Here is a 24,939-nt window from a genome sequence, read left to right as displayed (position 1 = left end):
TGAGTCCCTGCAGCCTTCCTACTCGCAGACATGGATCGGGCGTTTGAATCCCTCAGCTGGGTCTACCTGTTCGCCCTACTGCGCAGACTCAATTTCGGCCCTCGGTTCCTGTCGTATATTCATCTTTTATATACCAATTTGAGGGCATCGGTCAGAGTAGCCGGGGCTACATCATCTAGCTTCTCGGTGAGGCGCGGTACTAGACAGGGCTGCCCTCTGTCGCCATATTTATTTGCTTTAGCGATGGAGCCGCTGGTGGCCTGGGTGCGAATGGATACGCAACTGAAGGGGCTGGATTGGGTACCTGGTACATCCGACAGGATCGCGCTATACGCCGATGATGTCCTCTTCTTTTTAACTGAGCTGGACAAGTCGGGTCCGAGGATCCTGGAGATCATGTGCATCTTTGGGGAATCCTCCGGACTGTATATAAACCCCCGGAAGTCCACTCTGTGGGTACTGGGTGACCCCGGGATGGTTGGGTCCTGGGCCTCTGCACTGCAGCGGGCTGATAGAGGCCTTAGGTATCTGGGGGTGTTCCTCTCAGACAAGCCGGAGGTGGCATGGGAGAGGAATCTGGCGCCGGTGTGGGAACGAGCTCGGGCTGATATGAAGCTCTGGTCGCGCATGCCCCTTACCATCTATGGCCGATCGTCGATTTTTAAAATGGTCACACTCCCCCGGTTGCTGTATCAGCTACAGAACCACCCATATCCGATTGAGCCAAAATGTTTCAGCAGGTGAATTCTGAGTTGAGGCAGTTCCTTTGGGGGGGTGGTGTGGTACGGGTGGCAATTCGCAAATGCTTCTTATCCACCTATTGCGGAGGGCTGGCGACCTCCGATATCCTGTCCTACTACCATGCCTCCCACCTCCTTGTGCTGAATGACTGGTGGTATGGGGACAGGGGGGACCCGGCGTACGCGCTGGAGCGCCACCTGATGGATCCACATTCCCTACATACCATGCTCTACTCGGCACCTCTATTAAAAGAGTTACCACCGGTCACACGGCTGATCTTCCGCATTTGGAGAAAATCGGTGAAGCGTATGGGGTGGTGGAATACCCTTACGAGGGAGACCCCGCTGTGGCACAATGGGCGCCTGCCAGAGCTGGCAGCCCTGCAGGGCTTTAAGGGATGGGATGCCATTGGGGTCACGACCCTGGGCGACGTGGTCAGTCATGGGACCCTTAGGTCCTTCATGGAGCTCCAGAGGGAGTTTGGCATGCCAAGGACTCAGTTCTTCCGCTACCTACAGCTCCGCCATGCATTGTCCCCCTGTCTGGAGGGTGTTGCCACACTTCCGGAGTGTAGCCCCCTGGAGGCCAAGGTCTTCATGGGAGATCTGGAGACCAAGAAGATAGCAAAGATCTATCAATCGCTAGTCACCCACAGTGCGCCGACCTTGGACAGGTTGAGAAAGACCTGGGAGGAGAACGTAGGCACTTTGGATGAGGAGGACTGGAGAGAGGCTCTGGCTGCTCCGCGGGGGCTGCAATAGCCATGCGTCTCCGACTTATTCAGTTTAAGTACCTACATCAGGTCTATTTTACAAGGGTCCGGCTGTGGCGGGCAGGAATGGTGGCCTCCCCGGAATGCCTTCAGTGTGGCCGGGAGGAAGGCACGTTCTTACATACAGTGTGGTCCTGCCCTGTGTTAGATCGAGTCGGGAGGGGGGTGTTCTCGTGCTTAGCAGAGGTCCTGGGGTGGGAGCTCCCACGTGCGCCCCAGCTTGCTCTCTTACATGTCATGGAGGGGGTCGGGGGCAATGCCTACAAGCGCCATTTTTTACTCCTAGGGCCTACCTTAGCGAAGCGCAATATTGCGAGGAAATGGAGGGATGCCCAGGCTCCACCACTATCGGCCTGGAAAATGGTCTTGACTTTAATATGGGGCTGGAGCAACCCATCTTCCTGGCCCGTGGATGCCCACGCAAACATTATAAAATATGAAAGAGGTGGGCTGAATATAGGGGATTGTGGTTGGATGCCCCAGCTGAGCCTACTGATCTCCCTGGGGGTTGACCATAGGGACCTACATGTAGGGGTTTGGAATAGGTGGGAGGGGGAGGCCGGGGGTAGGTGGGACCTTGGGGTGAATGCAGTTCTGTGGATCTGTCTATGTGCTTGCTTGTTATTCTTGCCTTATGACCCTAAGTTATTCTGTGATCTGAACCCAGTGGAATGTTGCGCAAGTTGGGGGGGGGGTTACTGTTTTTGAATAGCTCAATAGATTCAGCTCCCTGGTGCCTTTGAATATATCTCTACCGGCTATGCGCTCATCTGTGCTCGTTATGGGGCTGAGGCAGTGGTCTCTGGGTTACAGAGCCCTGCACCTATGGAGTGCCATCTTACAGGAGTCCTTTGTGATGGAAGTTTGTCTTAATAAGAGCATATATGATGGGCAGCGCTGGATAGCTGCGGTACTGACCGAGGGTGACAAATAGCTATATAATTGACACCGAAGGGGATATGCTGAGCTTAAAGATGCACAATGATATATACTGTTGGGGTTACTGAGCCGAAGGGGGTGGGGAAGTGGGGGTCTTGGTTTGATATGAGTTTCATTTAATCTCTGTGCCATGAAAATGACGGCTTCGTGCACCAAGGACACAGTACTATTTGAATGAACAATGTGCACCTGCATCACAGGATGTCCCAACGGCTGTTACTGGTAGATGTATCCCGGTTGTGTTATACTTACGGGTGGGGGCGCGCAACGCCTAGATATTAAATGTATGGTGTAATGCTTAATAATGTACTGTGTCGTTCTCATTCAATAAAATATGTTTTGTTTTTTTTGTTTTTAAACTGACATTTGCGCCTGAATATTCAACCAAAGGAAGGCAAGATATTTTGAATTGAGGGAACTTGCTAAGCTGTTTAAAGAAATTCCAGATTTAAATAGAATAGCCTCACAAGATCTAATAGCTGTGGAATTTCAAAAATCAACATCAACTCCAGACATTGAAGAATCCTTAACACCTTGGTCCACAAAGGAATTAGTGGACAAGATATATGCAACTAGATCAAGGTTTGGAGCCTGGGGATTCACGCTCAGGCTACACAAACGCCCAAGATACCCCTACCCCCTACTAAAAAATTCCAGAAACTTAAAAAAGGAAGTCAAATCTGGGAAAAGCCCAAAAATATGTGTACGCGGCGCCCGAGCCACCACTCCTGTAATGCCGCCCATCGCAAACGGGGCCAACACAACAGCGAATCCACTAAATGTGGAAGGCCGAACATTTGACAGCATGGACTGGTCTTGTGTGCCAAAGGTGTTAAGTATTAAGCATACCTAACGAAGAGCTTAAGTTAAGCATGGAAGACAAGAGGCAGGACCATAACTGGGGGGGAGGCATGGCCAAACATGATTATGATCTGCTCATGGAACGTCCACGGCTTTAAAGACATGGGTCAGGACCATGAAACGCTATCTTTTTTTCAATAACAAGACATAATCCTGCTCCAGGAAAATTGGAATATGAACCCAGTTTCAATTTCAGGATACATAGAACACCACATTCTTGCAGAAAGATTGTCAATCTTCGGTCACCCGCGAGGCGGTTTATCAATATATGCTTCCCAAAAACATGACTGGTTAACTGAAGAACTGGATGCTGGGGTCAACTGGGCTCAAGTGATCAAAATTACTGGTAAGATCCTGCCAAAGAATTCAAATTGGCAATTACTACTAGTTAATGTTTACATTCACCCAGAGAGAAAGAATCAGAAAGAAAAATTCACTACTTTAATGAATCTGATAAAAGCGATGCAAAGATCTCACGAGCGATGCCCAATGTTCATCTCAGGAGATTTCAATTGTAATCTCATAATCAATAATCAGAATAAATTAAAGAGGTTTGAGAACTGGGGAGCACAAATAATAACGAATAAATCAGAAAGCCTTAGTCTGACAATTTTGAACAGCAACACAAAAGGAGACATACCAGCGGCAATAACACACTTGAGTGGAAAAGTTTGCTCAACAATAGACTTCACCATTACCAGCAGTGATTTAGTCCCATGTATCGACACATTCCAAATCGACCTGCGCATAGAAAATGATCACCTTCCTCATATTAAGAGAATTAACATACTCCCGCGCAGGCCCAAAACATAAATGCCCTTATACGACATGCAGAAAGGTTTAATCTGCGGAAATTAAAATGGCGGGGAGCGGATTTGAAAATCACACAGGACACAATCAAGGAACACTTGAGCATACTGGGGCCGCCGATAGAGGAGAAGCGCGTACAAAACTGGGAACAGGTGGCTCTTGTCCTCATCCGATAATTTCCAGCCACCCATGGAAACCGAAAAAGATCAGATACCAGGAGGGAACCAAGGTTCAATATTGAATTACAAGACCAAAAGAGAAGGATCGCAAGAGAGGTGCGACTAGAAACACAGGCGGCAAGAATGGGCAGTAAAATTGATAAAAGTAAATTGAAGGAAATACGGAACAACTATAGGAAGATGTTGAGGGATGCGAAAGCAGCGTATAAAGAAACCATCTGGACAAAACTACTGTGTGCAAGTAAATTGCCAAATAGTAGGGTCTTTTGAGGCATTATTAAATAATTTGACTATAGGCCCAAGACTGCAACAAGAAGCAGGAATCAGAGAGGAAATGTGGACCCAACATGTGCGAAACATGTACAGCAGCACGGTATTAGGGGCCATAGAAGAGTCCAGAGAGCCCTACCTCAAACTGGAAAAAATACAAACAATACCCACTCAGGATCGGGTAGAACGTAAAGAACCAGGTTAGAGACATGTAGTAATGAACCAAACAACTTGACCGACATTAAACAATTAAGAGGCATAATACAACAACTAAAGACCGAGGGGGCGGCAGGTCCAAACGGGCTTCCCAATGCGCTATTTAAAAATGACCCAGATTTCTGGTCAGACTATCTTGCACCACTCTTCAATCAGATTTATACTCGGAACAACGTCCCCAATTCCTGAAAAGGGAACATAGTCCACCCAATATTCAAACATAGAGATCATTGTAAGCCGGGAAACTACAGATTGATATCTCTGATTGATGTAGAGGCCAAGCTTTACGCTTCTTGTCTTCTAGCCCAGCTTCAAGATTGGATAGACGAAAAGAACATAATTCCCAAGTTTCAAAACAGGCTTTAGGCAAGGGATGGGTACAATAACAAATGTGGCCATCTTGGCGCTTTTAACGGAAAAAGCGGTAAAAAAGAAAATACGGCTGTATGCATGTTTTGTTGATTTAAAATCAGCTTTTGACCGAGTGAGTAGAAACCATGTCTGGGAAAAACTAAACGAATGGGGATTGCCGAGTAAATTACTGAACGCAATAATTGCATTATACAGTGATACCTAGGCAAGAGTGAAACTGGGCGACGGTTGCAGTGCATCTTCGAGCATCCATACGCAGCAAGGTCTAAAACAAGGCTGCGTCTTAGCGCCAAGCCTATTTAACTTGTTTCTCTCAGATATCAGTAAACAGATGCAGGCAGCCGATTGCCATCCGCCAAAACTGGTCAACAAGCCAATTGCCTTTTTACAGTACGCGGATGACATTGTGGTGTTGAGCCAAAGTCCCATTAAATTACAAAGAGCGATAAATAACCTAGTAACCTATTTGGACCTGGAAAACTTGGAACTAAACAAAGAGAAAACCAAAGTTATTTGCCTAGTGGACACAAAAAAAACTACGTTTAAATGGCTTGCAAAAGGGGCAACGGTGGAAAAGCAAGAGTCCTACAAATGTCTGGGCATAATAATAGGGCAAGGTACAACACACATGGTACACAAATTACCCGAAAAAGTCAAAGCGCAATCGTTAATCTTCGCATACAGATTACTCTATAAAAAAACAGACTGCCCGAACCATAACCACCTCTTAAAAGTGATGGCTGTGCAAATCCTGCCTACATTGTCATACGGTCTAGATCCCATAGTGCAGTAAGGAGGCTGATCTGCTACACGAACTTCAGACGAAGGTTTATAAAACCATTTTCAATCTGCCAAAGTCTGCCTCCCCAGCTCAGGTCTGGCTGGAATTCAGTCTCCAGAATCAGAAATTTCGGGGAATGAACGGCTTTGTTAAGCTATTAAACAAAACATATGTGTGTGGAGGGTCAAGGGGAATGTTTAAAGACCTGATTGCTCGCTCCCCTAATAACTAGATACAAAACAACAACAGAGCAGAACAGGTCAAGAGTAAAGTGTGTAACTATGTAAGCGACTGTGAAGCAAATGGATGCATGTGTGAATGAATGTTGTCGAAAGCTGAAAGCTAGAATGAATCCCATCAGACCACCCATGTGGTGGATTTCACGTCATGTGGGAGTCTGCCGATCATTCTATCTCGCGTTCGACCATGTCGTGTCGGTGCGAGGATGAATGTCAGTACTCTAGCTATAATGATCAGCATAGGGCAGAGGTCTTCAATCTGTGGGGCGCGACCCCCAGGGGGGTCGTGGAGTCCTGGGAATGGGGTCGCAGATTCTGTTGGAGCGTGCAGCAGTTCCTGGCGTCAGGCTGATTGAGGCCGGGTGATCACGGTGGAGGCCTAATTCACGCCTCATTAACAAGTAAAGGTCTTCTGAAGACCTGTGAAGTACTGGGGTGTGCCTTTCTGTGTGTCCCGAAGCTGTTTCAGCCGGGCTCACTTACACGTGCTGGGGAGGGGGGGGGGGGGGTGTCTGGGGGAGGAGGCTGTAGCCCTTTGAGTTCAATCAATGGACTTAGCTGTGGGGTTTATTTTTATTTTTAACGTTTTATATAGCGCTAGCTTAACCCGTAGGTATCAGAGCGCTTTACAAACACACATAGCAAACAGCAGAAGGACATTACAGTCATTGGTTGAAGTCCCACATACCTGGCGCCTGTGCAGGAGAAATGTGCCTGAAACTGTTCTTCACCGTGAGGTGTTTATACAGCCTGTCTGCCCCCCCCCCCCCAAGCAGTGAAGCACAGAGATGCCCTCCCATGAGAGAGGAAGAAGGAAGAAGACACAGAGAGATACTGACCCCACCCCCATGAGAGAGGCACAGAAAAGGTGGGTGGATGAAGGATGAATGTATGTGTGGATGGAAGGATGATGGGTGGGTGGATGGATGGATGGAAGGTAGGATGAAGGATGGATGGGTGGATGTAAGGATGAATAGATGGATGTGTGAAAAGGTGGGTGGATGAATGATGAGTGGATGGATGTAAAGATGAAAGGGTAGATGGATGGATGAAGGATGAATGTGTGAAAAGGTGGGTGGATGAATGATGAGGGGATGGATGTAAAGATGAAAGGGTGGATGGATGGATGAAGGATGGATGGATGTGTGAAAAGGTGGGTGGATGGATGGATGAAAGGGTGGGTGGGTGAATGATGAGTGGATGGATGTAAAGATGAAAGGGTGGATGGATGGATGAAGGATGGATGGATGTGTGAAAAGGTGGGTGGATGGATGGATGAAAGGGTGGATGGATGAAGGATGTATGTATGGATGGATGTGTGAAAAGGTGGGGGATGAATGATGGGTGGATGGGGGTGGATGGATGGATGAAAGGGTAGGTGGATGGATGAAGGATGGATGGATGAAAGGGTGGATGGATGAAGGATGTATGTATGGATGGAAGGACAAAAAGGTAGATGGATGAAGGATGGATGTATGGGTGGATAAAAGGTTGCATGGATGAATGATGGATGCATGGATGGATGGATGTGTGAAAAGGTGGGGGATGAATGATGGGTGGATGGATGGATGGATGGATGAAAGGGTAGGTGGATGGATGAAGGATGGATGGATGAAAGGGTGGATGGATGAAGGATGTATGTATGGATGGAAGGACAAAAAGGTAGATGGATGAAGGATGGATGTATGGGTGGATAAAAGGTTGCATGGATGAATGATGGATGCATGGATGGATGGATGTGTGAAAAGGTGGGGGATGAATGATGGGTGGATGGATGGATGGATGGATGGATGAAAGGGTAGGTGGATGGATGAAGGATGGATGGATGAAAGGGTGGATGGATGAAGGATGTATGTATGGATGGAAGGACAAAAAGGTAGATGGATGAAGGATGGATGTATGGGTGGATAAAAGGTTGCATGGATGAATGATGGATGCATGGATGGATGGATGGATGGATGTGTGAAAAGGTGGGGGATGAATGATGGGTGGATGGATGGATGAAAGGGTGGGTGGATGAAGGATGGATGTATGGATGAAAGGGTGGATGGATGTATGGATGGAATAATGAAAGGGTGGATGGGTGAAGGATGGATAGGTGAAATGGTGGATGTATGGATGGAAGGATGAAAGGGTGGATGGAAGAAGGATGGATGTATGGATGGATGGGTAAAAGGTTGCATGGATGAATGATGGATGGATGGATGTGTGAAAAGGTGGGTGGATGAATAGATGGGTGGATAGGTAAAGGATGGACGTATGGATGGAAGGATGAAAGGGTGGATGGATGTGTGAAAGTGTGGGTGGATGAATGATGGATGGATGGATGTGATGAGGTCTAACAGGCGCATTTATGGTTGTCGATAGTTGTTGATGATGAGGAGTACCAGTTTCTAGAATCTTTTGTCGTAAGGGGGTCCTTACGCCTAAAAAGGTTTTACAAGGGGGTCTCGGCATCAAAAAGTTTGAAGACCTCTGGCATAGGGTGATATGAATAATAAAGTGCAGTGCTTGAGTGATGGAGATAAGTGAAATAAAATTGACTACTTAGACTTTAGAATACATTCAAAAAGAAGTCTATGTGTCAAGGATTAAAAACCCGCCAAGTAGATAAGCTACCCTCTGGCGTTGTGCAAAACGGTCGACATGTTTCAGCCTATTGGGGAATTACCCCAGGCTTTCTTCAGGACCTTGAACTTAGGATAGCTACTGCAACTGCGAAAAATGTGTAAGGTGAAAAATAACCCAAAATGTAAAAAGGTTATACATATCTACCAGGAACTTCAACACTTAAATGTCCTCTGGGGGAAGAGAAGCGTATCTTCTTCCTATCAAGAAGCAGAAAATTACTTACAGCAACGTTAAATATCACACAAACAGCCACATGAAAACACTGAGACCAAACAGAGATACACACATGCATGAATGATTTACATTCTGCATTGTAAAGAAGCATAATAGCTTTATCACCTAGAGGCATTTCCTCTCAGCGATACTTACCCAGCTTTGTGTGGGTAAAGACCTCACCTCACCCGGCAACCACTCGGGAGTATGAGGCCCCGCTCTACAGTGTAGGAAGAGAAAGGGGGTCACAGTTAGCACATAACTCTACTGTGTCCGTTCAAATTACTCTACACATTAACCCAACAAACGTGTGATAGAAACCCTACTGCCAGACCAAGACATAACCCACATTAAAATTCCCTTAGGACACTAAAAAACACACATACTATGATGTTGTGATATTCCAGGACATAGTATAGATACCCATGTGCGCCTGTGAAAAGTTAGTACAGACTCCTCATTTGGTTATAAAAATGAGTATGGCTGGAAGACTAACTTCAAACCACAGTATTCATGTACTGTTATTTTCATGGACACCTACCCAAATCCCCTTAAGTGAAAAACTGCCTGGGTGCAAATGAGCATGGCTCGACAGAATCCCAAGCTTAAAAATAGAATCTGTGGGATCGGAGAGCCTTCCAGAATCCCATTGTTCATATCCCTTACATAAGAAATAAATGAGAGCAGAGAGGCCACCAGGCGACTCACCTGTCCGTCGGTGCCCCCAAGTTTGAACCGAGCGGAAGTGGAGGTGTTTGTCATATCTCTCTTCCCTCTTAAATATCGGCCGTTGATTGAGTAATGAGCCAAACGGGGCGTTAAAACAGTAAACAAACGCGGATGCAGACGCGAAGAAAGCCACTACTCCCTCGCGCATGCGTACTAGCCAGCATACCGCAAAATTGTGAATTCTTATTTAGACACATCTCGCCGTTATGTGACAGTTTCTAAAAGCTCCCACATTGGGTCGCTTGAGACAGATGGACAAACCTAATGCTGTGGAAGTCCAGCACAAAGGTGGAGCGCATATCGCAAATTAAATTCGCGCGCATGTCAAAACTAGGAACACAGTTCCTTAGGCATGCGCATAACATACAACGCTAAGACCAAAGGTGTCAAAACTGAGCATTTCCCGATTTCGAAGACAGCAATGTGCCACAAAAATTAGTAATTTGTGGAAATAAATAGTATTCAGCAACGTTTGCATAGAAAGGTAATTAATGATCGTTCGCATTCTGGAGACGTCTATACTGGATGTAACGGGAAATTCATCCCAACTGTTCTCTAAATTCTTATATGTAATGGGACGTCTATTGTCAAGTACCTCCACAACAAACTGGTTATGCAGAGGAAAACAGGAGGTGTAGCTACAGCTATAGCCTGGGATAAATTCTTGTGATGTAGAAAGCATACAAAGCAGCAAAGTCACTGTAATATAGAATGTGATTCGTCCTCATAGAGGATCTATTATTAGTAGAGACCCATCAATTATGATGAGTCCATGTGTGAAAGGCCGAAAAATGACTGAGTTGTTATCCCAGTGACTGCCTTGGACTCTCTCCACAAAGTGGCAAACTCCTAGAGTGCCAATAGAAGGGGGGTTGTAAAACGAGGTCGACAGTGTGCTGCCCTCCTGTCGACCTCGTTTTACAGCAGTGACTTTGCTGCTTTGTATGCTTTCTACATCACAAGAATTTATCCCAGGCTATAGCTGTAGCTACACCTCCTGTTTTCCTCTGCATAACCAGTTTGTTGTGGAGGTACTTGACAATAGACGTCCCATTACATATAAGAATTTAGAGAACAGTTGGGATGAATTTCCCGTTACATCCAGTATAGACGTCTCCAGAATGCGAACGATCATTAATTACCCTTTCTATGCAAACGTTGCTGAATACTATTTATTTCCACAAATTACTAATTTTTGTGGCACATTGCTGTCTTCGAAATCGGGAAATGCTCAGTTTTGACACCTTTGGTCTTAGCGTTGTATGTTATGCGCATGCCTAAGGAACTGTGTTCCTAGTTTTGACATGCGCGCGAATTTAATTTGCGATATGCGCTCCACCTTTGTGCTGGACTTCCACAGCATTAGGTTTGTCCATCTGTCTCAAGCGACCCAATGTGGGAGCTTTTAGAAACTGTCACATAACGGCGAGATGTGTCTAAATAAGAATTCCCAATTTTGCGGTATGCTGGCTAGTACGCATGCGCGAGGGAGTAGTGGCTTTCTTCGCATCTGCATCCGCGTTTGTTTACTGTTTTAACGCCCCGTTTGGCTCATTACTCAATCAACGGCCGATATTTAAGAGGGAAGGGAGATATGACAAACACCTCCACTTCCGCTCGGTTCAAACTTGGGGGCACCGACGGACAGGTGAGTCGCCTGGTGGCCTCTCTGCTCTCATTTATTTCTTATGTAAGGGATATGAACAATGGGATTCTGGAGGGCTCTCCGATCCCACAGATTCTATTTTTAAGCTTGGGATTCTGTCGAGCCATGCTCATTTGCACCCAGGCAGTTTTTCACTTAAGGGGATTTGGGTAGGTGTCCATGAAAATAACAGTACATGAATACTGTGGTCTGAAGTTAGTCTTCCAGCCATACTCATTTTTATAACCAAATGAGGAGTCTGTACTAACTTTTCACAGGCGCACATGGGTATCTATACTATGTCCTGGAATATCACAACATCATAGTATGTGTGTTTTTTAGTGTCCTAAGGGAATTTTAATGTGGGTTATGTCTTGGTCTGGCAGTAGGGTTTCTATCACACGTTTGTTGGGTTAATGTGTAGAGTAATTTGAACGGACACAGTAGAGTTATGTGCTAACTGTGACCCCCTTTCTCTTCCTACACTGTAGAGCGGGGCCTCATACTCCCGAGCGGTTGCCGGGTGAGGTGAGGTCTTTACCCACACAAAGCTGGGTAAGTATCGCTGAGAGGAAATGCCTCTAGGTGATAAAGCTATTATGCTTCTTTACAATGCAGAATGTAAATCATTCATGCATGTGTGTATCTCTGTTTGGTCTCAGTGTTTTCATGTGGCTGTTTGTGTGATATTTAACGTTGCTGTAAGTAATTTTCTGCTTCTTGATAGGAAGAAGATACGCTTCTCTTCCCCCAGAGGACATTTAAGTGTTGAAGTTCCTGGTAGATATGTATAACCTTTTTAGGTCTCGCCTGTCGATGCGCATGCGCATCGAGCAAGCGAGAGTATTGGGACTTATCCACTCTTTATCCACTGCAAGGAATCGTGGCGATTCCTTGCAGTGCCCGTGACTTTTAAGCTCAATGCGCATGCGCATTGAGCTTAAAAGCGCGTGCACGTCCGTCTTGTTTTACCCGCTCCGCCCCCTCCCCTTCCCTCCGTGTCGCATTTCTCATCCCCCCTCCCCTCTCCTCCGTCCGTCTTCTTTGTTTAATTTAACCCGCTCCGCCCCCTCCCCTTCCCGCCGCATTTCTCCTCCCCCCTCCCCTCTCTTCCCTCCGTCTCGTTCGCATTTCTCATCCCCCCTCCCCTCTCCTCCGTCCGTCTTCTTTGTTTAATTTAACCCGCTCCGCCCCCACACAGGTTTGATTCTAGTTACTAGTTTGCCTTTCGCATGAGGCTGATCTATATTGTTGTTCTTGGTTCCCCTTAGAGCTCCAAATGTGCCCACACTATCCAGGGTTTCACCCCCCCCCTAATTCAGCTTCAATCACAGCAGACATTATCTGCTCCGAGCCCCCAGCAGCGTTTTGACATACTGCTTCTTGATTAAAACCCTCAGACGCATTATCATTATTTACTTGCTCTAAACAGATTAAGTTAGTAATTATTTTGACTAATTTATTGCTTGTTGTGGAATCTGCGTTGGTATCAGCCTCTAGCAGCTCAGCTGTCTTCCTCGAATGCAGATAACGCAGCACCGGCTTCCCTAGACCAACAGCCTGTTTCGCGTTCTCTGCTCCAGCTGCATCAGCCTTCCCTGACGCCCTCATGCCCCCCGGCGTCTCCGCACTCACCGGCAATCGATTTGTGGCACGAGTCCCTCTAGTTGGATTCTTTTGCGGGGCTATTTCAGACAGCAGAATTGACAGCCGTGCCCGCAAGGCTAATCCTGAATTAAAGCAGTTGGAGACATGCTGGGTTGCTAGACGCGCCGCCACGTAGGTGAGCAGCAAGCGAGGTGTGCACCTAAATCCGGCCCTTACTAGCGTCTGCATCCAGCACTGTGGACTGTTGGTGGGGCCGCCGTCAGGTGAGTGGAGTTTCGTGGAATGAGTTCCGGGCTCGCAGATAAGTTCCAGAGCGGCAGCACTCTCCCCTTTCTCACTACACTCAGATATTCAGCTTCCCGATTTATCGTTGCATTTCTTTCCTCACCAGTCCGCTAGCGTTCCTCTCCCATAGCTAGTGAGAAACGCAGGAGTCACAAACTTCTCGGCAGCCACATCGTGGTACAGGCTCACAGAGACAGCGTCAATCCGCCATCTTGCTCCTCCCTGATAGACCCAATTTCATAATCAGCACTTTAAATGCAGTGAACTGTCGTTCAAATTAAAGACTACTATGAGAGTATTTACAAAAACAGTGACTCCAATTGTAGGATTCCTTCATCAGGGGGGGATTGCATATCTTCCCATACCTGAACGACTGACTAATCCATATTCCATCAGGTATTTGACTCAAATGGCAAAGAAGAGAGTTGCCTAATAATTAATCAAAATATGCCACTCTAGATTCCACCACAGACTTTGGAGTTTATTGGGAATCTTTTCAGGACGGACCTAGGAAAGGTGTTTCTCCCAAAGCAAGTATTGCAGTCATCACTTCATTCTTTTTTTCATTGTAACTTGGCTCCAGTCAGGTCTTGCGTTAATGTACAGTGACACATGGTATCTAAGGTGTTTCTGTTACCATGGGCGCATTACCTATTGAAGAACTTACTTCACCACCTCCATAAACAATGGAATCCAACATACAGGATGACTCTGCAGCTGCCAATCACTCTTTTTCTTCAGTTACATTGGTAAATACACATATTGAGTGCACTCACCCTCAACACCTCACCCTAACTCACCCTCACCCTCACTCACCCTCAACACCTCACTCGCCCTCACCCTCAACACCTCACCCTCAACGCCTCACCCTCAACGCCTCACCCTCACTCACCCTCACTCACCCTCACTCACCCTCACTCACCCTCACTCTCACTCACCCTCACTCTCACTCTCACTCACCCTCACTCTCACTCACCCTCACTCTCACTCACCCTCACTCTCACTCACCCTCACTCTCACTCACCCTCACTCTCACTCACTCACCCTCACTCTCACTCACCCTCAACACCTCACCCTCAACACCTCACCCTCAACACCTCACCCTCACTCACCCTCACGCTCACCCTCACTCACCCTCACACAGTGCAATAGGTCTCAGACCATTTCAGTTAGAGCTTTTAGAAATGTTTATGGCTTTTTTTATTTGTAATTCTTTAGCATTGGCTACAGGAAACAAAAATGCTAAACATTTACCAAAAAAACCCATAAACAATTCTAAAAGCACTAACTCTAATGGTGCGAGACCTATTGCATTTCCAATGCTTGTTACATTTTGGGTTATTTTTCACCTTACACATTTTTCGCAGTTGCAGTAGCTATCCTAAGTTCAAGGTCCTGAAGAAAGCCTGGGGTAATTCCCCAATAGGCTGAAACATGTCGACCGTTTTGCACAACGCCAGAGGGTAGCTTATCTACTTGGCGGGTTTTTAATCCTTGACACAGACTTCTTTTTGAATGTATTCTAAAGTCTAAGTAGTCAATTTTATTTCACTTATCTCCATCACTCAAGCACTGCACTTTGTTAAGCTATGTCATAAATTCTTCTCCTCAAATCCAGACACAATGCACAGTTTATGCTGGGAAGAGATCAAACACCAGATGGATCAAGAAACACCAAACTCATGGGGAAGTTACTTGAGGACCTCACTGGCCGAGCTGGAAATACAAACAGCATGGGATAACATGAAAGATAGAGCAAGCATTAGTAAAGTTGTCAATGATGCAGCAAAAAAGAAATCTTTTCTGGAAGATAAAGAAATTTCCAAACGTCGGCATGGGTGGACTGTGATTAACTCTTACAAATCTCTAAAGCCGCAAGCTTATTTAACAGCTCACTTTAGCTTGCAGTTAAAAAAGAGCTTCACAGACTATCGGATGGGCTTGCATAATTCAAAAGACCTACAGCCATCTTGGAAAAGCTCCCAACAAGCAGTTAATTCTCGATTATGTGGCTTTTACAAGGAATCGTTAACTCATCTGCTATGTGCATGCCCTGTAGTTATTGATCTGAGGAGACAGTATTTAAAACCCATTTTTAACAAATTGAATATTTGCACGTGTAGGCAAGCCGTGATACGCTGGTTGGAAGGTTCCTTGATAATCTTGGCCTACCGGGGAGTAAAATACCTAAGGAAATTTGTACGGCAAGCAAATCTGGAAGAAAACAAAAGTATGATCAATGCCGGCAGGGGCCTAGCTGATTCATTTATGTAACAAACAGACTGAATGTAAAACTCATTCAGAGACAATTTAGTTAGTAGGTCCTCAGAAGTTTGCTTTTAAAACACATCTTACACCGTACTGTATAATTGCACTTTTTTTCCATGAACTTGCTATTTTTACTCAGGGCTTTCTAACTATCCAGCTTGTTGTTTTAACACTGATCATAAGGTCGAAAGCTCTATCACGGTATTAGCAATGAAAAAGATGTATTTAGTATTTAGTAAATATCCCCACAATGCATTTATAATATTATAGGCTGATGGTTTAGCACTTGCACTTTAGCTAATAACCAAAGGGATCCCATCAATATTGCCTTGTTTTAATCATGTATGTAAAGACACTTATTTTTTTGAGGGGGGGGGAATTTTGTAAAGATTTTAATTAATCATATACTATGACTATGATTATTGCGCAGTGGTATATTCCTGTCTGTTTAAGGACTCACTATATAGAATATAGGAAATTAAAAACGTTGTTCCAGACTGATGTTGAGCCGGAAAAAAAATCTGACCATGTTTCTCCTGCACCTGTAATCACTGTACTAGTTACAAAGCGAACAGAACATTCAATTTTAAACATTGTGCCTTATAAATAAACCTTTTCAGGCATAAGCATTGTTCCATGCCTACACAATCAAAGTCTGAGATAAACTCATTCACTCAGACTGCTATTTCCTTAATGTAAGCTACTTACCTGATCGGTGGATTTTTGCAGCTGCAGGAGGACTCAGTAAGTTACATACTTGTTAACGAAAATTAATTGATCTACACGTTACAAATGCCAGCAAGGCTACTCTACTCAGCCATCAATCCTTTATAAGTCAGTAAACTAAGCACCATTGAATTCGGCGATATTAACATACTCTGTTGCCAATTCTAGTGCCATGAAGCCTTTAGGTATAAGCTGAGATTTACCAAAACCCAAACAAGGTAACTCTTATAGCCTACTATCAATTACAATGGGTCCCGGGGGACTTGGCATGCGCCGATGTCCCCCTGGGAGGGTTCGCACAATGCGACCTCCCACGGGAGGTGATTGGTTGGTTGGGAAAGTGGGAGGGGCTTAGCCGCGCTTGGGGCGGGAGCGGGAACAAGACGTCACTCGCTGCGAGTGAGGAGGGCGGCGTGTCATTTTTGTAGGTTGGTCGGGTCTGTTCTGTGTATATATGTCAATGTTTTGTGTTTTTTATAAAAATAAAAAATAAAAAAAAAAATATAAGAAGACAAGGTTATGTCACTTTAGGGCAGCAAGGATAGCGCTCCTGTTCTGTTATATGTTGTTAGGCGTGTTTTGGGGGATAGGAGAGTCTAGAGCGGACATATCCTTTCTCTCTGGGGGGTGGGGGGAGGGTAGGTGGTTAAGGGTAAAGGAAATTGGAAGAAAAACTTTGGTCGGGATATACATATACAGTTTTGGAGTTTTGGAAAAATGAGGAAATCATTGGGGAATGTTATGGAAAAACAGTTGTGGAAAAGTTTTGGGAAAAGGTACAAAGGTTGGTGTTTTAATTGCGGAGTCTGTCTTTGGCTGTCCTAGTCATAAAGTGACCTTTTATGCTTTGAACAGAAAGGTGTGGAGTGTCTTTATTGTGCGAAGTGCGTTCCATTGTTTGTAATATCTCTACAATTAAATGCACAAGTGATCTCCACAGAATATCATTTTTAGCAAATGCTAACATTTTAGCCAACCTCCCTATACAGTGCCTCAATGAGAAAGGTTTCCCAGAGTCAACTCAAAAAAGACTCGAGAATGAACACAAATTACTCAGCCTGAGAACAATACAGTGACACAGTTTGAAGTTTTCCGTTAGTAATCACATCCGAATGAAGTACACTACGCATCTCGGGACTCGCATGCTCGTACATAAACACACACACACGTAGGCGGTGTCAAATGTTCGCGTCACCTGCAAAGCAACAACATCCACGTGAATATGTTCTCAGCTGGCGAAGCAGGTAAGGAGGCAGCGCAGTATAAACAAGTCATTCGTAGAATCAATCAATGACAACACAGCCCGCCCGCTCACCTTTGCGCTCCTCATCGATGCGCAGACCCTGCGAGATGCATTCGAAGGCCTGTCGGTGAGCCGCCCGGACGCGCTCCGCCTGTCGCTCCTGCTCGGGCCCTTGAGCGCCGCGAGCCGCCATGCCTGGGGCGATTCTTTGCCAGCACCAGGCGCACAACAATCCCACTTGCAGAGCGAGGAATCGCAATAACGCGAAGACAGCCAGCAGAGGGTACGAGAGGTGCCGCAGGCCGCGCTTGTGAAGCGGGGCTTCCCGGGGCACTGGTGAAGACAACTGTTTTGGGGTGACAGGACGGGCCGCAACTCTGCCGGGGCTACCGCCAGGCACCGGGCCGCGCTCCTGCTTGCCTCTCGAGCCCGGGGAATGCATTCACAGGGTGGTGCAGCCAGGGTGCCCGGCACGCACACAACTGACAGCCTTCCCTGGCCCCACCCTCGCCCTCCCCCCCAGCGCAGCCCTCCGTCGCGAGCCACGCCTCTCCACGCTCTTCCCGAGGAGCGCCACCGCTACTGTATGTCACTCGCAGCCCCGCCCACTTGCGCGTGAACCGTCTGTGCGCTGTGGGATAACGGGGAGTTGTGTGAACAAAACTAAGGGGTGAATTTGATTGTTTAACTAGTTACGTGTACAATGACATAAGGCGATTGTGCGAGTGACGTTATTGGTCGAGGTGGGCGAGCCGTGTAATATGATGGTCTATGATGGTCTATTTTGGGAGATTGAACAGCTATTGACCAAGTTTACTCACATAAGGCGCTCTTATATACCTAAGACATGAACCAATACAATGTAGATTGAAAAAAAGGTGAACAGATTCCTTTTTGACTTATACTTTACAACCAAAGCATTTAAAGTGGATGTAGCGTTAAAGCCAGAGTTGTGTAGTTGGGGAAGCAGGTCCGAGTCTCGACTTCATATCAACATCTGTTTCTTGACCACTTCAATAATCTTTCTTTGCCTCAAAAAATAAAAGCAGTAATAAATGTGACCTTGCGTAATGTAAGTGATGCTCATGTGAAGCGCTCAAATTTTGTCGGGTCAAGTTCGCGCTATATAAAACTATAAAAACATAGTGCGCACGGGGTATCGTTTGATGTTTTAAGAGTTATTTGTAATTTGGTAAATATCTGAGCTTTCGCAGCAAGCGTACATTAAAGCAGCTTTGGTTTGTATTGGCTTGTGTTGTGGAATTAGTACTATGGAAACAGGCTTCAAGAACTTCCTAGACAAAAGAAGCTGCAAAATGTTTTGCCTGACACTAAGATGGCTGCCACACAATGTAAATATTCTTTATACAGGGAGCGTTCACGCGTTCGAGTAATGTGTCTAGAATCTTTTAAAGTGAAAGTGACAGCGGCAAGGAAGAAAACAGCTGTGCTTAAACTGTTGGTTCATTAAATTGGTTTGGCTTATTTATTATTTTACTAGGATATATATCCCAGAGGATGCGACGCTATTTGAACATAATAGCTGCAGCCTTTGGAAGTGGAGTACTAGGATTGGCTCAAAATCCAGCGGTTCTGCAACCCCCCCCCCCCCCCCCCCAACCCCGTGCATAAAAAAGGAATGTGACCATGAGTCATGTAAAACAGCAAAACAAATAGACGTGGTAATTTTATGTACGAGAATGCGGCAATACTGAACGTTTTACCTTGCACGTAGTTTATGTTTTGAAAAGGCATACTTAAGCAAATGTCTGTACTCTTAAAATTAACCGGACTCTAGTAGATTGGCTAACCATTGAGTTCCAGACTGTGGGAAAACGTGGAAGCTCCGTGCTTGTTAGTTGAACGAGGTCCCTCTCAAATATGGCCGCCATGTAAAGGAGGCTTCCTTAGTCCTCTCTCCATTATGAACATCCCGCCCTCGCTCTGCGTCCTCGGCAGCTGCAACGATCGCCCAACACTGGTTGTTGCCGTGGCGTTTGCAGGTGAGAGAAGAGGGTTGTAGGTTATGGCAAGCATGGTATGTATGTTGCGTCGGTCTGCTATTCATTTGAGATCGTGTTGCTGACAGAGTGGTTCTGTTTGTGTCCAAAGAGCTGCTCAGATCCTCGGCAGCTGGATGCAAGAGACCCTACTGTTGGACACTCGGAGTTCTTAGAGGATTGATAACAATAATAACATTTTTGAAGACCCCACACCTCCCCCGTTTAATATGAGAAGAGAACTCCACTGAGTTAAAGCAATGCGAGCAAATGTGTTTATGTATGCGTTTTTATTTAGCGCGAACTTTACCCAAAGGAGTCAGAGCGCTTTACAATAGAATATTACATAAGGACTTCAGAGTACACGAATCACATAAAAAGAGAGTTGGTTGTGTGCAAATAAAACTCATTGTTATCCTCCTAACCTGCGTTTCTAGTCCAAAAACCTGACATGAGAAGTGTATGCATGCATATTGAGAACTAAGGTTTGATATTATATTTACATATATCGATATATCCCAAAAGTTCTTTGCAGCAACTCGGAGAGGGGGAGGTCACTGCTTATTGGACACAGCTAATCCTCTGTTACAATGGATAGTGCTCTGTAGTTTCAAGATTCTATGCATGAATGGGTAAGGTAGCCAGTTTTGAGGTCTCACCTGACAGCGCACATGCACGTTGTTGCAAGGGATATTGCTTACAGTAAAGGGCTTGGAGCCCGCCCATTGGTTATCATTTGTTTCCTTTTTTTGTCAGTCTTATTTGCTGATTCCTAATTGCTCAGCGCGGATCTGGCGTCACTTCCTATTCAATGTGTGGAGCACAGACCAAGCACAGATTGATTCATTTTAATTAGTTTCTGACCACTGCTTGTATTCGGATTCAGACACTATTTCATACCCACCACTCTCCCATCGTCCATGTTTCTTTCCCGTTCCCACTCCCACCCTACGTGTCCTGTCCACCCACATATCCCCTTCTTTAAGAAGAATAAAAATCTGGATGCTTCCTAGCACTTTTTCTTTTACTCTTCCTCCAGTTTTGCGTTCATTCCCAGCCTCCCTTCTGTATTGTCCACCCCTATCTGCCATGAGAAAAAAAAGAGGTATGACATATGGCCAGTGCCGGAGGCATGATAGCCTTTTTTTCCTTTTCTTTTAACTCCACTTCTGTCAATCTGGCCACACTAATTCATAGCAGAACCAACAAGCATTGGCATACTCAATAGGGCTCGCTTTTGGGACCTTATCAGTATTTAGTTATGCAGCAGGTCCCAAAGGCGAGACCTATTGGCTATGCCAATGCTTGTTTTAAACGTCCTGAGTGTCTCTAAATATCACGTGAAGTGTTTGAATGCAACTATGGGAAAAAAAGTAAAAGTTGATTTAAAATAAATAATTAATTGTATCTCACTCTTTTACTCTTAATGGCAACTGTATGGCAGCCAGTAGTTAGAAGTGACTGAAGTGGAAGTGCGTAATAGTAAGCTGGTGGCCAGCAAGGTAGCACTTTTGAAGCAGCTACTAAACGTCTAGCCAGGACAACGCATGCGCTGGCTCTAGCGAAACCTAAAATGGAAACCATCGTCCTCTGAGAATGAAAGTAAGGGAAAGTGGTGTTTAGACTTTGAATAATTTGTTCATTGCCACAAGTCGGCTTGTGTCAGCTACGGCTGGCATATTTAATGCCCAGACCACATACACTTTAAAGACACTGGTCGTGGTCATTCCATCTTCCATCCTAAGGGAAGCCTAATTGTATGAGGCAGTCTCTTTTGGTGAGATGTTTAGACATGTTTACCACCCTCCCTTTTGTTTCAGCTGAGTTGCTAAGCACGAGGTACAGTTTCCTCGTGTGCTTTACCTGAAACGCTTTCCTTTGAAGTCCAACAGAACCTTATAAAAAGGGTCCATAACAATTCCATAAAACCGCAGTGTCCATGTGGTAAGCTGTTTACCTAAATTTTTCACACCTGCGTGAATCTAAACTGCATAGCAATCTATGTTCACTATAGTGCACGCGCTCGCTCTGCATTCTCTAGGTGCCCAATATCTTTGGCAGAGCGCACAGGCCAGTCCAAAGACATTAAAGATCACTTGGTATCGAAAACTTTAAATCCCCATCTTTTTTAAAAGGCGCACATGTGAAAAAGCAGTATGCCTGTAGCTGGAAGGCACACCAAGGAAGATAAAGGAACCCAGTTGGGAAGGGGGACAGGCATTTCCTATACTCTAATTTGAGCAAGCAGTGCGATTGACGAACACGCAGGGGGCAAGGGAGGTCTTCTGAAATATTTGAAAGGCTACTCTGCTGTTTGTTTCATCATTAGATATAAGAGCCATACATTTAGAAGTAGAGTCAAGACAAGTTTATAGTCTCACTTGGGTGCCTAGAAAATTTTAGGAGTGAATGTAAATCGTGCGATAAACACGATGTAGAAATATGAAAAGGCCTTTCTTTCACCTTACTGCATCAAGGTGCGTAATTGAGAGACATTAATTAAATGTGATAGTTTTTTAAAATGAGTTGGACACTTTCATTGCTCTCACTCTGAAAACAAATCAAGAGGCATGTCAGTTGTTTTGTGCACCCAGTATGTAGCCTAGATTATTATTATACCTAGAGCAACATTATAGTCTATTAAATTAACAAAAAAGAGGATTTTGGGCAGCTCACTTACTGAACAAATGTATTTGAAGGTGCTTTTATACGTGATCATGCAGAAAATAGACGCCATGAAATGAAATATTTGCATAGAATCTAGTGCCGAAATTGGGGGAAAAAGTTTTTTGCACACCCATAAATTAGTAGTCAAGATGTGGAAGAGGAAGGGAGTCGATTCCTGTAAGGCGGATTTTGAAAACTGAGTCTGATGGTTGACTTATACATTTATTTAAAAAAATATATCCTGCAAAGAAATTGGCAAGAGGAACACGTGACAGTAAACCTGTTGTGTCTTACTAAAGTGGCCACAAAGAGGTTGCATTTTAAAATATCTTACAGAGTTAAGACACCTGCTGCAGATATGTGTGTCCAGCAATTCGGACGGGATTGTAATAGCAGTAAGATGTATCTAGAATACCCAGGGGGTAGGGCCAAGTCGGTGGTTACCGGGCAAATCTGTGGTTAATACTTACGCTTTCTATTGGTGTCTGGAGGTGGGTGTTTCTGTTGCTGACGGAGGGCTGTCGTAGACACTGACCTTGCTGCTCTTAACTGCCTGGTTGGCCACTTTGACACTTCGCTACTTCTCGCGGCCCCCGCTTCGCGGGAGCCGCTCACCGTCCCTGGACCCCTGCTGTCTGCATCTTCCTGGGACCATCTGGACTCTACTGCTTCTGACTGCCCCACACACGGACAGAGGCGGGACTCCGAGGACCAGCCTGCTCAGCGGCGCTGATCGGCCGCAGCTGGTCCTCTTCCCGCCCCCTCCTGCACCGCCTCCTTAAAAAGAGCATCCGCAACGCGCACGCGGGACTGAGTGTGGGGCTAAGCCCGGGCAAAGGGCGGGCCCTCTGAGGCCCTCCGAGGCTGGAGACGGCTGGGCTGGGGCACCCGTATTTAGTATTCATACATCAACGCTACCTTTTTTTGGGTGATTGTATTAACACTGTATTCTGGTCTATGTGTGCTAAAGGCTGTTTTTCTTTGTGCCAGCTGTGAATCATAATACCAGATTTGATATTGGATTTCGTACTTCATCTGTAGTGATTTGATATTCTAAAATGACGGCAAAAAAGTTAAGGTCTGGCCGGTTATTGGTGGGCAAGACCTGTTCTAAAACCAAATCAAATCCCTTACGAAATAAGGATGTTGCTGTTATGCAGTTAAAGGGAAAAAGCCAACTATATAGCTTATGGGAAAGAGGTAAGGGTAAGGCCCAGACTGGGGATTTATTGACATCAAATAATACAGAACAAGGCAGAATTACAAAGATAGAGAATAGTAATCAAGACACCTATTGCTTCGGTAATTCTAATTGAGGTTGATGTTCCCTCAAACGTTAGGGCGGAAGGGCCTCCTGACCCTTTATTATTACCGTTGCCCCTAAAACAGGTATGCGGGGAAACATGCTTAAATGGTATGGGGCCATTCCCCGGTCCCACTTCCAAAACAGTTGAGGTGTGGGTGCATAACCCCTCCTCCCATGAAAATGAAGACATAAAAAACTCTCCTGGTCTATCCACTCCTGTAATCGACTCTGGCAATGATTTTACTCTCCCCGACTTAGATATTGAGCTTTGTAAGAGATATATCTCCCATGATTCTAGCAAGGTAATAGATCTAGAAAATACTCCAGTAGCCCCGGTCCCGAAAGGGCTCCAATTATATAGTAGTACTCCATCTAATAATAAATCCAATTTTTTTTCTATGTCTCAGTCAAACATATCAATCAGTCCTAAGTTTACTCATGCTAACCACTCTATTGGGCAGGACAAACCTTTTTCTGAATCTTTGATTTCTCTAGAACATCTACTTTCCTGTATTTTACTTTTATTGGAAAAATGTGTTGGTGGCTCAGACTGTGTGCTGGAAACTGTAACACAAATACTTAACGTATTACTGATAAGTAAATCAGGGTTTAAATCTAGCACACAAACTGATTCATCTTTAGTGGAGGAGCAAGTATTAAAAGATAAAACGGTAGAGAACAAGCCAGAGAGTACTCTAGGCTCAGGATTAGCTCAAATAGGACAAACTGAGATTACCCTCTCCACTGATAGGAAGAAATCAGTAGCTACTCTGGAGAAACCCCAGCAAACATATTAAATACAGTGGTAACTAACTGTGCTGTTGAGCTTAATCAAGACATTGAAATCCTGCTAGGCCCTGTAAAAAAGATAGACAAGGAGCTATTCTCTATATTTAAACCTCAAATAAAGGAAGAGAAAGAGGGCACACCGGATGCCTCGTATGAGGCAAAAAAGGGAACAAAAGGGAAAAGTAAAAAGTCTAGAGGAAAAAAGAGGAAACCTACTCGTAGAATTGTAAAAAGACCGAGGGAAATTCATTTTGAAGAAAATCTAGATACCTCTGTAGGAAAAGATTCCACTCTAAAATCTTTGCCTACTAAATCCCATGATACGATCGGGCAAACCAAATCGGATTTAGAACTTACGTTCTCTGTACCAGAGGAGCCTATTAACGGCATTAGTCTAGTCGAACAAATAAAACCAGCTAGCCCTATTTCAATAGCTCTTAATCCTCTAGCTAAACCATTCCCTGTCATGATTGAATGTGAGAAGGCAACTAAGTTGGGGAATATTGTTCGTGATAAGGAAAATATAGATATTTCCCAACCAAATATTGTTTTTGAAAAGGAAAATATAGACATCCTTCATCTTGATTTTTTTCCGTTGTTTGATTCGGATGTCATATTAAATAGATCCTCGCTCCTTAAATATTTCTGG

General features: G+C 45.1%; 2 protein-coding genes across 8 annotated transcripts in view; one reads left to right on the top strand and one right to left on the bottom strand.

The window, feature by feature from the left end:
- SPAST (spastin) overlaps positions 1-18,093 on the bottom strand; it is a 660,914-nt gene extending 642,821 nt beyond the window's left edge. For 2 of the 4 annotated variants that reach the window (XM_086927118.1, XM_086927119.1), the window contains exon 1: positions 17,601-18,038. In XM_086927118.1, the coding sequence (XP_086783244.1) occupies positions 17,601-17,970 (370 nt within the window). In that variant the 5' untranslated portion in view covers positions 17,971-18,038. Of the gene's footprint in view, positions 1-17,600 lie in introns of all 4 variants that reach the window. The other 2 variants (XM_086927121.1, XM_086927120.1) reach the window with 2 other exon arrangements.
- Positions 18,094-18,138: 45 nt separating this feature from the next.
- The window catches only part of DPY30 (dpy-30 histone methyltransferase complex regulatory subunit), a 170,679-nt gene continuing 163,878 nt past the window's right edge, over positions 18,139-24,939 (top strand). For 2 of the 4 annotated variants that reach the window (XM_086927127.1, XM_086927123.1), the window contains exon 1: positions 18,139-18,198. The gene's annotated coding sequence lies outside the window, so the exon portion shown is untranslated. Of the gene's footprint in view, positions 18,199-19,317; positions 19,532-24,939 lie in introns of those variants that run through there. The other 2 variants (XM_086927124.1, XM_086927125.1) reach the window with 2 other exon arrangements.

This window comes from Lissotriton vulgaris, chromosome 6 (genome assembly GCF_964263255.1).
Source record: "Lissotriton vulgaris chromosome 6, aLisVul1.2, whole genome shotgun sequence".
In the NCBI taxonomy this organism is placed as follows: Eukaryota; Metazoa; Chordata; class Amphibia; order Caudata; family Salamandridae; genus Lissotriton; species Lissotriton vulgaris.
This window is presented reverse-complemented; position numbering and strand designations above follow the sequence as displayed.